Source organism: Mytilus galloprovincialis, chromosome 3 (assembly GCF_965363235.1).
Source record: "Mytilus galloprovincialis chromosome 3, xbMytGall1.hap1.1, whole genome shotgun sequence".
Taxonomy (NCBI): Eukaryota; Metazoa; Mollusca; class Bivalvia; order Mytilida; family Mytilidae; genus Mytilus; species Mytilus galloprovincialis.
In genome coordinates, this window is record NC_134840.1 from 39,746,782 (window position 1) to 39,761,040 (window position 14,259).

The window sequence follows — 14,259 nt, forward strand, 5'->3', positions numbered from 1 at the left end:
TAAAATTTCGACTTCTTTTTTAATCAAAATTTCGACTTTTTAAAACCGTCAAATAGTATTTATACTGCGTTTTGCGTTTATCACATTCACAGTCATGTATATCAGCAAGCGGATAACCATTTACATCATAAACTTGATAAGCATATTTCAATAAACTAAATCATAAACTTTATAAGCATATTTTAATAAACTAAACCATTTTAAAGAGGTTATTTTAGATAGAAAATCTTGAACGACCTCCCAATCACGCCAATCAACTTTGTTTTGCTCAGTTATAACGTATTTATGTTACATTTTTTTATGACCGTCAATGTTTGTTTAGATTAACAATAGGATAAAAAAAAAGATAAGAAAAAACAAAGGATGCAATCAAAAACTACAAGTCGAAGTCAAGATACACAACACCACGGTAAAAAAAAATACTAAGAAAAAGTAAATTAACAAAAATACTCCAAAGAAGATTCAGAATGGAAAGTCCCTTATCAAAAGAAGAGTTAAAAACACACTAATTCAAAAACTAAAGATTAGAGAATTCAAACTCCACCAACATTCGGGTTAACTTAGGTGTACCTGGAGGGTACAATATAAACAACTCATTCTCAACTGGTGACACCAGCTTTGTGACGTTGGTTGCATGTAGCACTCAGTGATAAGTTGCATTCGTTATCACAATGATGAAACGAGGACAAGATTGTGGCAACAAGTGGTAAGTCATTGTTTTCCCAGAAAATCTTACTCCTTTTGGAGTGATTAGTACAGTTTATTTTTAAATACAGGACATTATAACCATGACAAAATAAAAATCCAATGCACAAACCGAAGAATATGTTTATGGTTTGTACTAGACAAAAAAAAAAAAAAAAACATCATTTTTTCTTCACATTTTGTGATATCGCTATTTTCAATTCTCAATAGATATTTGAGTTTTGATAATAACACAAAGGCTGAAGCACATGTCTTCGAAACAGAATTCCACTTCCACATACACACAAATACAGACACTTTAAAAGCATTTAAAGATCAGCATACGGTCATATACAATAAATAAGTTTATTTAATCATATATGAACTTTAAAAGTTGACTGGGGTATAAAAATATAATTAACAGAACTTTTCCTGTTTGTAAGGAAACCCAAAACGTGGGAGTCGTTAGTTTTTTTATGTTGTATTTTGTGGCATGACTATTGTTTGTCTGTTTGTCATTCTCCTTTCTAGTTATGGCATTGTCGTTTTATTTTCGACTTATGAGTTTGAATGTCTCTCTGGTATCTTTCGCCTTCTTCTATAAAAGGGTTCAAATTGACTAGTGTAAAATAATTGAAACAGGAAAACCAACAATCGAATTTATGAAAGAAACGAGAAAAAACTCACCAACAAACGACAACATCGAAAAACAGGTTTCTGACATAGAACAGGTGCATAAACATGACTGTTTACATGAAAAAAATGTAAATTATATTTATCTATATCACAGCTGAACAGACGTCCCTTACTAATTAAATGGGATGCCACAAGCTCCAGTATATACGTTCCAATTTAGATAAGACGTGTCTGTCCCACACAGCCAATCATTGTTGTTGTTGACGCTTTTGTAAGTATAAAAAAGAAGATGTGGTATGATTGCCAATGAGACAATTCTCCACAAGAGACCAAAATAAAACAGAAAATAACAACTATAGGTCAGCGTGTGGCATTTAACAATGAGCAAAGCCCATGCCGCATAGTCTGCTATAAAAGGCCCCGAAATGGCAATGTAAAACAATTCAAACGAGAAAACTAACGGCCTAATTTATGTACAAAAAATGAACGAATAACAAATATGTAACACATAAACAAACGACAACAACTGAATTACAGGCTCCTGACATGGAACAGGCACATACATACAGAATGAGGCGAGATTAAACATGTGAGCGGGATCCCAACCCTCCCCTTATCTGGGACAGTGATATAACAGTACAACATAAGAACGAACTATATAAATCAGTTGAAAAAGGTTTAAATCATCAGATGGACAAAAATACAAGTGGACGAGGATGAGTACTTGTACATCCCAACAACAAAAGACACTAGGTACAGATCTGAGAGTGCTCGCTGTTAACTGAAAGGTAGTTCAAAGCCTCTAGCAATTCATAAAAATCATGCATCTAAGACTCAATTATCAATCCGTACACATCCAACATCCAATAGATTTCGTGTAAAGACGTCATAAACAGTCAGAGAAAAATCATGACCTTGTGCAATACCAAGATACAGGTATCGACAGATTGTAGATCCATGAATGTGTATACTATGTATATAACATACAAGTAATATTAAGTTTTCTTTTAATTTACTAATAACAAAATCAATATTTATACCAATAAAAACAATATTCAATGATTGTATTACAGTGTTGAATTGGTAACCTTTTAGAATAAGTTTATTTAAAGGATCGACAAGTTTACCAGGATCGTTTCTAAATTTTCTGGCACGGTTAACAACATTTCCGTAAAAATGAGATGTGCTATCCCGTTAGAAATAAGTTTTCTACAGGTACAACTACACTCCAAAACCAAAGGTGATTTGTCTATTTATTCTTTCACACATGTTTCGAAGACAATGTCCCCAAACAGTCGAGACGTGTATGCGTATATATACATCCCTCAAAGCAAAAAAAAAAAAAAAAAAGCCCACCAATGCCTTTTGGCGAGCGAGGTTATAAAAGTTCATTGAACATAGCAAAGAACGTGTATGAGACCATCTTAATATATTGTCCTGGGAACTAAGTCTGCTTCGCACAAGATAAACAAATCAGTAGTTACAACAGGTTTATATCATTGTATGCAAGAGGAGTTCATAAATATATTACAGTCATGACAACTTATTGTGTTACAGGACATGAGACTACAGCTATTTACTCAAAATATTCATTTATTTGAGGTGTCAAAGAGTAAAACAACACCCAACGGTATTACAGATATAAATATTGATTTCCTAATATCTTTTTGCAATATTTTATTAGTTGGTAAATTGCTGTTGGCTCTATAGAAGATTAGTTATAACATCTGGCATTAAGTGTCGTTTTCTTGTCATGTTTTATAGTATTATTGTTCTTCCTCTTGAAAGGAGGTTTAAGTGCATTAAGTAGAAAGTAATTTACATAGAAGCACGTCAGTCTTTATATGATTTTGATTAAGCTAATCCAAGTGTTAAAAAGATTAAAGAATTACATTTAACTTTGAAAGTTGAGTTGTTAATTCAGTCGAATTTGAATTGTATATATGATGATTATATGATAATTCTATATAAAAGGCCATTAAAGCGGGAGGTTTGGCATGCCACAAAACCAGGTTCAATCCACTATTTTTTCATAAAATGCTCTGTACCAAGTCAGGAAAATGGCCATTGTTACATTATAGTTCGTTTCTGTGTGTCTTACATTTCGGTGTTGTGTCTCTGTTGTGTCGAAGTTCTCTTATATTTGATACATTTCCCACGGTTTTGGTTTGTAGCCCGGATTTGTTTTTTTTTTCTATCGATTTATGAATTTTGAACAGCGGTATACTACTGTTGCCTTTATATATATGATAATTCTATACATTTATTTTCTCCTTTTTCAAAAGGGTGACTGGGAAATATAAATATGGTCACTTTTGGCCTTCTTCCGACAAAGTGGGTGTCCGTTTTGTTGTGTGGGATGTACAAGTACGCAGCCACGTTTGATCAGAATGAGAAGGTTAAATCTGATTTGTCGTGGAGAGAGAGTGCTATGCGCTGTGCACGTTAAGAACCCTTACAACCCTCAACAACTCGTTGATGCATCTGTGGGTGACTTGTTGCAAGATAAAATGTCTGCTCCTATCCTATTTACCCTCATTTGTCAGGGTAAATAGGATAGGTCAAAGGTATCATCAACGTAATAAAATTTTATCAAACAATCTTTTGAGTGAATTACTTAGTTGCCTTGGCAATCAAGGCCCTATAAAATGAAAAAAATACCAAGGGATGAACAAAATTAGGCGAACATCTCATAACAGATATAGTAGATTAATATGACATTTTTAAATTGAGATTTTTTTCTAAATGAAAAATGAATTTGCCAGATTGAACGACACTGTAACATACATTTATATTAAATTTCTTTAAAGCAATGGGATGGTATGTAATCTGAAGATGCCAAAACTTTCATTATTTGATATAACAGAACACCAGCTTCTATTTTTATATATGCATTATAATTAATTAATTGACTGTAAATTCAATAATGGATTATGCTTCTTTATACTTCATTCACAACAGAGAAAGAAATTATTATAATTCTCCACCGAGACTGTGTGTGGCGAGACCGTTAACCTTTTTGTGTTTAAATATTGATAATTTAAAATGAAACTATTTATTCTGGAACAGAATCTAAATGTTCGCTATATCGTTAAATTTTTATTGGAAAATTAATTAGATAATTTTTCTAACATTTGTTTGTAAGATAAAATGCCAGGCAACAGTTAGCAATATTAACACAATGTCATTCTATATGTAACTGTCCCGAGTCAGGATGGCATTGAATTCCTTCATAATACATGTATACGTTTCAAACGTAAGAAATATTCGGGAATTTAATTTCCACTAGAACATATACATATATTACAGTATTTGTTCCATACGAAACAAACGTATATGTAATATTTGTTCTCATTGTTGAAGACTGCAACCGCCTATAATTGCTTTCATCCACATTATTCTACCTTTGGTGTATATAGTTGTCTCATTGGCAATTATACCACATCTCCCTATATTTTATTTTGTATTTATATAGGGACAGATGTTATGGAATTGTTCTGTCTTCTGAATGATCTCCCTTGTTGTATGGCAGTTTGTTTACACCGGCTCCGCAAAAAATGTACAGTAACTATTATAGAAGACTCTGAGCGGTATTATGGTATTTAAATGGTTTGTTAGTCTCAAATGGCATTCACCACAGGAGTCCTGTCAAACAAAGAAAAAGAAAATGCGAACTAAAAGCAAGGATAAAAACGAGCCAAACGTGGGTGTGTTTGATTTGTCCGCCATTACATATTCACAACAAACATTTCCAATGAACAATAACATGTCTAGCCAGCCCTACATGAATAATATGAACAATATGACTAGTAACTATCAAAATATGCCTATGAAAATGATGGCTTCTCCTTTTGTTACTTCACCGACCCAGCAATCGCAGATGGTACCCCCTTTTTTCCATGCCATACACCAGCACCGGTAGGTAGTTAACCCTCCATTATGGGCAGCTGATTTAATGACTAAATTTGATGCGTTATCAGTAAAAATGAAAAGTATTGATGACATTAAAAGCTATGTAACTAATATTGACCGAAAAGTGACAGATATGAAAAGTGATATGGTTCATCTCTCCAAGCGTGTAAATGAGGTAGAAAATAGCCAATCTTTCATTTCGAAATCATTTGAAGAGAACATAAAAATCCACGAAAAAACAAAAAAAAAAAATGGAATCAGATTTGAAGAAACTTACCTACGAATGTGCGTCACTACGTAAAGAATTTGATTCCATGAAAACCGAATCTAAAAATCTAGCCGAATCCAAAGAAAACTTGAATAAAATTGCCAAAGCAATTGAAAGGTTAAACAGTGATTTAGAAACAATCCAGCGCGAATCAATGCGTGATAATTTATTATTTCACGGTATAAAAGAGGTTACAGAGGAAAATTGCGCTGATCTCGTTAAACGTGTGCGAAAATAACCTGGCGATCCATAATGATCTTTGTATAAAACCTGCATTTCGACTTGGAAAGAAGGCTGAACCCTCAAACGAACATGATATTGGGAAGGAGCGTTCGAGGCCAATTCTGGTAAAATTTAACGATAGGCAAAAACGTGATGGTATTCGAAAGAATAGTTATAAATTAAAGGGGGAGACTATTTCAACTACGGATCAGTATCAAAAGTCAGTGATGGACAAGAGAAAATCCCTTATTCCGTTGTTAAAAAAAGCTAGAGAGGGTGATGTTAAGGCAGTGTCAATTCGTGATAAATTAGTTATTGGAGATGTAGTTTATTCAGGTGAGCCAATTGAAGTGGCCATTGAAAACGCCAAAAAGAGGAAATTAAAAAAACAAACAAGTGAGTCTGTAAATATTGAAAATGATACCGTTGCCGGTAGTGAAATTCATAGTGATATGAACACGGCACAGGATCCGTCGGAAATTTCAGTTACAAATATCAAATGTTTATCATGGAATGGAAATGGTGGGTTTGAGCCGAAAATTAAAGATGTAAAATTTAAAAAAATTGTGTGCACTTATGATATTGTGTTTTTAGAAGAATGTTGGATAAATAATACATGTGATTCGGAAAATAATGAGTTTATTTGTAAAGCCCCAGTCACACTGTCACGTTTCGGCTATCCCGTTTTGCTACGTTTTCAAAACGTAGCGAAACGGCAATATCCGTAGTGAATCGTATCGATCCGTACTTAAAACGGCTATATACGTAGTTATGCGTAGATTGATACGTGATCGGTGCCGTTTGTATTGGTCTGCACAATACAAACGTGACTAAAAATGAAAACGTAGTACTAACGTAGAAAAGCTCAGTAAAACGTAGAAGGAACGTAGAAATGCGTATTAGAAACGTACCTGATACGTTCTAAAACGTATTTGATTATAATCACTCTAGTGTTATTACGTTTAAGTACGTATCTGCCACGTTGCATTAGGTTTTTGTACGGTATATTACGCTTCATGGTACGCATTAATAGGTTTCATCACGTTGTTCTAGGCATTATTACGTATCGATGCGTATTACTACGCATGATTACCTTCTTCTACGTATAATCAAACCACGTGTATCTATATTTCTCGCCATTTGCTAAAATAGTTTGTCAGTCTTACAGCAAGATGGACAGACAACGGATGGAAATGACAAATTATGGATTATTGATACACAATCACATTTTGAAATTGAGAATGTTGTTAAACAGACATAGACATAAACGAATAGATCGCAGAGTGCGCACGGTATGGGTAAGGGATTGGATAGGTAGAAGATCTCAGTTTGGTTTTTATGCACAGCTGTTGGATGAATTGGGATGTGAAGACACCGTTTCTTTCAAAAACTTTTTGAGAGTTGATCCAACCATGTTTCAGGAAATTGTTAATAGATTAACACCAAGGCTACAAAAGAAAGACACGTGGTACCGAAAGGCATTACCAGTTGGTCTTAAAGTAGCAATAACCCTTCGATATCTAGCCACCGGAGACAGTTATCATTCACTTATGTATTTATTTAGAGTGCCGCACAACACGATATCCAATCTTGTAGTACAAGTCTGTGAAGCAATTATTTCCGAGTATGCTGAAGATGTTATCAACACACCTACGGAAGAAGCTGAATGGCTAGCCATTTCGCAAGAATTTAGTGATATGTGGCAGTTTCATCATGTGCTAGGTGCACTAGATGGGAAACACGTTGCTATCAAATGTCCGGCTGGTGGTGGTTCTAAATACTATAATTATAAAGGATTCCATTCTATAGTTCTAATGGGCTTAGTAGACGCTAATTATAAATTCAAATGGGTTAACGTTGGCGCACCAGGTGCTTGCTCTGATGCACAAATTTGGAATCAGTCAGACTTAAAAAATCATATAATTGATGAGAATATGCACATACCAAAAGCAGAGCCTCTTCCGAATGATGACAAAGACATTCCGTACTTCATCGTTGGTGACGACGCGTTCGCCCTCAGAAGTTGGCTAATGAAGCCCTTTTCTAGGAGGAAAATGACCCTTGAAGAGAGAGTTTTTAACTACAGGCTATCGCGATCACGAAGAGTTGTTGAAAACGCATTTGGGATACTTGCAAATCGATTTCAATGCTTACTTTCAACTTGAAAGCAAGAGCCTAACAATGTCGTATCCATTATTCTGGCCTGTGTTTATCTGCACAATATGATGAGGATAAGATATCCAGGTGATCAGAACATTTTGTTAGACAGAGAAGACGAGAACCACCATCTTTTACCTGGAGCTTGGCGAGACGAAACAAACCTGAAGGACATTGATGATGTGCAAGATCGCAACTATCCTAGCAAGGCAGCAAAACAACAAAGACTGTATCTTAAACACTATTATTCGTCACCTGCAGGAAAAGTTCCATGGCAAGAACGAATGGTTCAATAACGTTTTTTAACTGTCTTATCGTAGTATATTTGAATGATAAGTATATGATTTGTACTTTTGTTTATTTAACTTTGAATGTATCAAAAAATATTATCATGATACATGTAATTAAACTTTAAGAAATTCTTCTATCAATACCAGATTTCTGGTCTTTTAAAAACAATGGCACGCATGGGTCAGCATACTTAGGATAAATTGAAAATTTCATTATTATAACACTAAAACAACAAGACAAATCAAAATAAAAAAAAAACTTTGGGATCCCGCTAACATATTTAACCCCGCCGCATCATGTATGCATGTGCCTGTCCCAAGTCAAGAGCCTGTAACTCAGTGGTTGTCGTTTGTTGCTGTGTTACATATTGTTTTTCGTTCATTTATTTGTACATTAATATAAATAAGGCCGTTAGTTTTTTTTTCGTTCGAATTGTTTTACATTTGTCATTTCGGGTCCTCTTATAGCTGACTATGCGGTATGGACTTTGCTCAATGTTGAAGGCCATACGATGACCCATAGTTGTTAATTTCTGTGTCATTTGGTCTCTTGTGTAGAGTTGTCTCATTGGCAATTACACCACATCTTCTTTTTTTATATTAACCAACAAAATAATCACCCAAACAAAAAAACTTTTAATTTTACAGACAACTGTCATAATACATGAAAAAAACAGACTGTCTACATAATAGAGTCGTCTTTTAATGTCATTCATATAAAACTTTAAAACACCTGTACGGTTCCTGGTATGAATAAGTTTATAATGAGAAAAGTGACGATGAGGGTGAATCAACGTTTATTGAATCCGATTGCATTATTACACTGGCAATACTTGATGTTGTAATATCTTGTGCGCATGTAACAGGTGGAGCAGAATGTGCTCTTATAGGTTCAATGTTTGCTTGAGTTTTAGACCGGTTTTGCAGAAAGGCGACGTCCTGTCCAGGTAGCTGATATTGCTGCTGCCATGCAGGTAGGTACCCAACATTACTTGATTGATTACAGAAGCTGCCCATGGGAACATCCAATGCAGATTGTTGACCAGTGAATCCCTGCAACAACAAAAAAACATGACCATATAAACAAGTTTGATCAACTGTGTATCATCGGCGTTGGAATTAGGTACTAGAACTGGGGTTATGCGGGGTTTCAAGGAAGGATAATTAACATAACTGTACGGGGTACTGTTGCCTTGTTCGGTAATGCCGATTTCTTAAAGATAAATAAATCCCAGTTCCTAAGTCAAGGATACACAGCAGTGGCGGATTCAGGGGGGGGGGGCATAGAGGGCGTACGCCCCCTTTATTTGTACTTCCCCCCCTTTTTACGTGATTTTAGCAAAAAAAAAAACAATTTCGCCTCGCTCCGCTCGCCAACAAAATATAGTCTACGCCCCTTTCTAAATTCCTGGATCCAATTCTGTAACCATATCGTTTTAATATACGTAGTATATATAAATATATATATATATATGACCGGACGCATGACAATTTCAAAATGCAGCAATTACCTGAGAGTAATTACAACACGAGGCATCCAAAATATGCAGGTGAACTAAAGAAATGTGTATTTCGAAACATGTTCTGACCTTTCAGTCTTAACACAATACTAGTACTAGTAAATAATATGTGAATAATATACCTGCAGTTGCTGAAGACGTTGTTTATCACGGCTGCGTAGCTCCTTACTTTCATTTTGAAATCTGTCCAATAGATCCATACTCTCTCTTTTAAACCTGAAAGCAAAAATTTGATATAAATTCATTTAAAAAGTGAGAATCAATATCATATTAATGTAAAATATAGCTATAATGGATTATTTTTGATACATCTCATTCTTTTGAGAAAGTGTGAGGAAAATAATTGAAAACGAATCATACTGAAGTTTGATAAACACCAATCTTTACATATAATATTTTTGCAAAGTTTCATGAAAATCACTCAATAACTTCAAAGTTTCATTTCAAAACGGCTTAACTTAAAAACCAAGTTTTCGATATATCTTAACATTAAACTTGTAAAAGCTCTCTGTTTAGTACTCAACAATTGAGCAAAGTTTCAATAAAAATTATGGATTCGTTCTTAATTGACTACTTGGTAACAGTCGATGACGGACGGACAGATGGACAAGCGGACGAAAGAGCAGACAGACAGGCAATACGCAGACGAACGGACACTCAACCAAACGTTTTTTACGAAGGGTATTACACAATGCCTTGCGACTTCGTGTGGCGGGGTATAAAAACTAATGTCATTGGGCCATTCCAGTTAATTTCTGATAGGTGGGGATGGATGGGGAGATTTTATTTTATACCTATCAGAAAAAAAAACATCATGAAAAACTACCTATCAGATCTAATAATTAAGACCTATCAGATGTAGTGTTTCTGTTCATATTGGGTGGATGGGCTTTCATGGGGGAAAATGAACTATCAGAATTTTTTACTGCAAGGATTGTACCCATCAGAATTTTAAATACAATACCAGATAATGCATGATACGAAACTGTCTACATTCCAAAGCACCCCTAAGATCTGACATAGCCATTTTTGTACCCCCTAAGATGTAATTATTTCTAATTATTTACTGCTGCAAGACCCTTAGAAGTTTTTTGCGTATAAGTGTACGTGTCAGATGAAAATACCCAAAATTTCACCCCTAAGATGTATAAATTTTACACCCCTCAGAATTGACCATCCATCCCCCTGTAGCAGATATTAACTGTAATGGCCCATTACCATAGCGTATCATCGGACACAGGATGTTGGTACCAGGCTTAAACGATTTGTATGGTGTTCAATTTTAAAGCTGCTACAGTACATCAAAAAGTTGTTGCACTGCACCGTGGAGTTATGTTTTTCCTCCTAAAAAATCAGAATAGACCCTCTGCTCGATGATACACGATTTTTATATAGCGTATTTGGCCGTGTATAGTACACATTCATCAAGTAACAAAACATTAACATACAAAAGCATAGCATACCTCCCCCACAATCTGTCGTCAATACCTGGAAGAATGCTGACCATCCAATGTCCCCAGTTCTGCCTTTCGGGTGTCATGTCCGCGTGACTAGCCAGCTTAGCCTGCACTTGTTTCTGTAATTCAGAAGACTGTTTTATTGCTTCCTGGATGTCTTTTTCAACTGGAGATTGCATCTTCTGGTATTTCTTTTTCGTTTTTGTTGTAACTATAGGAGAGGGAATATCTATTGTGCTGGACGTCTCCTCAAGATTACATTGCGATCTAAAGAAAAAAAAAACGATGAAAGTTGTATTTTTTGTTCTAAACAATACAAAAAGACACCCTATCTCTACTACTACGGTGGGTTTTGAACGACCTTGACTGGCTTGACACCCTATCTCATAACAAGAAAACAAGAAATGCCGGAAGCACAATCAATCCGATACAATTACTTTTAACTGAAAAGTATTTACAAATGTAAGTGTGATGGACGGACGGACGGACGGACCAAAACATTATAATAAGTCCTGATGTGAAGATATAGTTTCAATTTAACTAATTATACAAAGAAGTAAATGGTTACTGACCTTCTTTCATCGTCTTCTTGACTTTCCTCTTCGTCCTCATGTTCACTGGGAGAATCGACGCAAGCATCTGTTCCGTATTTTGCCTTGAGTTTCTCTTTCAGTTGAAATATTCAGTCATAATCGGAACATTATTTATGTATTCGTACAAGATATATCGAGATAAAGTCAAACGTTTGAAATGAAACAGCTGTAAAATGAATTTCGTAGAATCAGAACATTAAGTATCATTTAGAAAAAGAAAAAAGGTACGGGAATTCAACAAAGGAAATAACAATAAAAGGTAAAAAAAAGTGAACTGAAATATTAAGTAATAGAAAACTGTATTGCACACGTTTATTCCTCCTCTGGTTTCTATTCTGGCAATATGTGGACCCAAGAAGCCAAATTTTTCTTTGATCCATTTGTCTCTTTGAGTATCATCTTTTCTGCCTGAACCAGATTTATTGCCTTCTCGTGTCAGTCTTCCGAGCTGAGATCTCATTGACTCAACCCATGTCCTGAGAGTCTTCCAATCCTCTACCCCTAGCTCATTAGCTTTTGCTTGCCATCGTGTATTTTTGAGAGCAGTATCTTTGTACTGATAATGAGCTGAAAGAGAAGAAAAAAATCGGTCACATTGATTTTTAAATATAAAGACCATGCTGTAAGTTTATCTATGTCTACTGGTGGGGTTAACATCTTTTGACATTTATTCTCCGTATTAATATTTTAAATTATAGCAAATAAATACATGTACCTTTGTTGTATAGAGGTTCGTTTTCTCTATACCAATCTGCCAACTTATCCTGCTTTTCTTGTGGTATTTCTAATGGCTTGCTTCTTTTGCGCTTCTCTTTATTGGTATTAGCTGGCTGTTCAGTATCACTATTTTGTGTTTGCTCATTTGTTTCTTGTGTATTAGTTGTTTCAGTCTCAGGCGCCACACTAACTATGCGGCCTCTGCCACGCCCACCACGACCCCTTCCTCTGCATCTGGTCCTCATCAGAACGGTCTGGTTTGAAACACACTAAAAGATAAATCAAATACCGGTAAGAGGAAAATTGGATTTAAAACGGACAATGTGCAACGTAGAATATTTCAAAAGAGCAATTATTATAAAAGGGAAAGCATTGACAATGTTCTAACCAAAGCTTTAAATGTTTTTTCATGATTCATGTATCCACTCAACAAAAATCTTATCTGAAAGAAAAAACAATAAAATCTTTCTTTTGAGTACAAAAAATCTAAATTTTTAGACCATAAAATGGGAACAAAATAATTTAATTACAATGACAGATGTATTAATAATTATAAAGTGTACCTCTATTAGGGACGACATCAAAAGTTCAATGAAGGATAAAAAACTTAATTCAAATAGTTTTTTCACTGACCCCCCTACCCCCCTATTAACTTAATTTGGGAAAAATTGATTGACCCATATGGATATATGTAAAAATCAATGTCGGATAACCAAATCTTGCAGCAGTTCAACCCCCCCACCCCCAAACTATTTGAATTAAGTTTTTTATCTTACATTGATCTTTTGATGTCGTCCCTTAATGTCTCCAGATTTGTTTTAGTTACTCTGCTCCCTCTTTGCATCTCTGTCCTTTCTAAATTTTATTGAATAATGATGCCGTTTCATGATAAGTGATCACAGCGTAGTGACACGTGATACTGCGTGCAATAAACTTGCTAAATCGTAGGAAATCGTGCAAAAGCGTAGTTGAACCGATTTAGAAACGTACTAAACCCTAGTAATACGTAGTGAAACGTAGTAAACCGTAGTAAAACGTAGTTTATACGTACTGAAGCGTCTTAAAACCTAGTAGAACGTACCCCTTGTAGTTATAAAAAAAACTAGCAAATCGTAACAAAACGAAACAATACGTAGAAGAACGTATCAAAACGTGGCGTAAACCTAGTTAAACGTACGGACCGTTAAAAATGACAAAAAAATGCCATGAAACGTAGCATTTCTACACGTACTAAAACCTAGCTGTCGAAACGTGACAGTGTGACTGAGGCTTAATGCAATTCCATTGTCAAAAAAGAAATATAAACAAGGTTGTGGTCTCTTTGTAATGATTAAAAAATCTATTGCTTCATATGTGAAAATAATTCAAATATCTTATGAAACATTTGAATGGGTGAAAATATCTAAAGAACTAACTGGTACAGAAAATGACTATATGATTTGTCATGTATATTTACCACCATATAGATCTTCCTTTTTCAAGGTACATGATGTGGACTTATTCTATGAACTGGAAACACAAATCATCAAGTACTCAGATGAATGTCCGAATATTTTTGTTTTTGGTGACTTTAATGTAAGAACTGTTCATTTAAATGATTTTATAGAAAATGATTTATTACATGATAGTATTTTAGATAGGGTTGGTGAATTGTTTGCTTACGTAGCTGACGAGACTTTACCAGACCGGAGTAATCCTGATCCTGGAACTAATGACTGTGGAACAAAACTCATCAACCTTTGTAAATGTAGTGGTCTCCGAATTCTTAACGGCCGTCATGAAGGTAGTCTCGCTAATGATTAT

At 34.9% G+C, this 14,259-nt stretch overlaps 1 protein-coding gene across 1 annotated transcript; it reads right to left on the reverse strand.

Moving 5' to 3' along the window:
* Positions 1–8,852: 8,852 nt before the first annotated feature.
* On the reverse strand, positions 8,853–13,015 carry LOC143067911 (uncharacterized). The gene is made up of 5 exons (XM_076241532.1): positions 12,455–13,015; positions 11,719–12,306; positions 11,153–11,413; positions 9,812–9,905; positions 8,853–9,222 (listed from the first exon to the last, which is right to left on the reverse strand). Exons 3-5 carry the CDS (start codon positions 11,323–11,325, stop codon positions 8,929–8,931), a joined length of 561 nt encoding a protein of 186 aa, XP_076097647.1. The 5' UTR covers positions 11,326–11,413; positions 11,719–12,306; positions 12,455–13,015; the 3' UTR covers positions 8,853–8,928.
* Between the last annotated feature and the right edge of the window lie 1,244 nt (positions 13,016–14,259).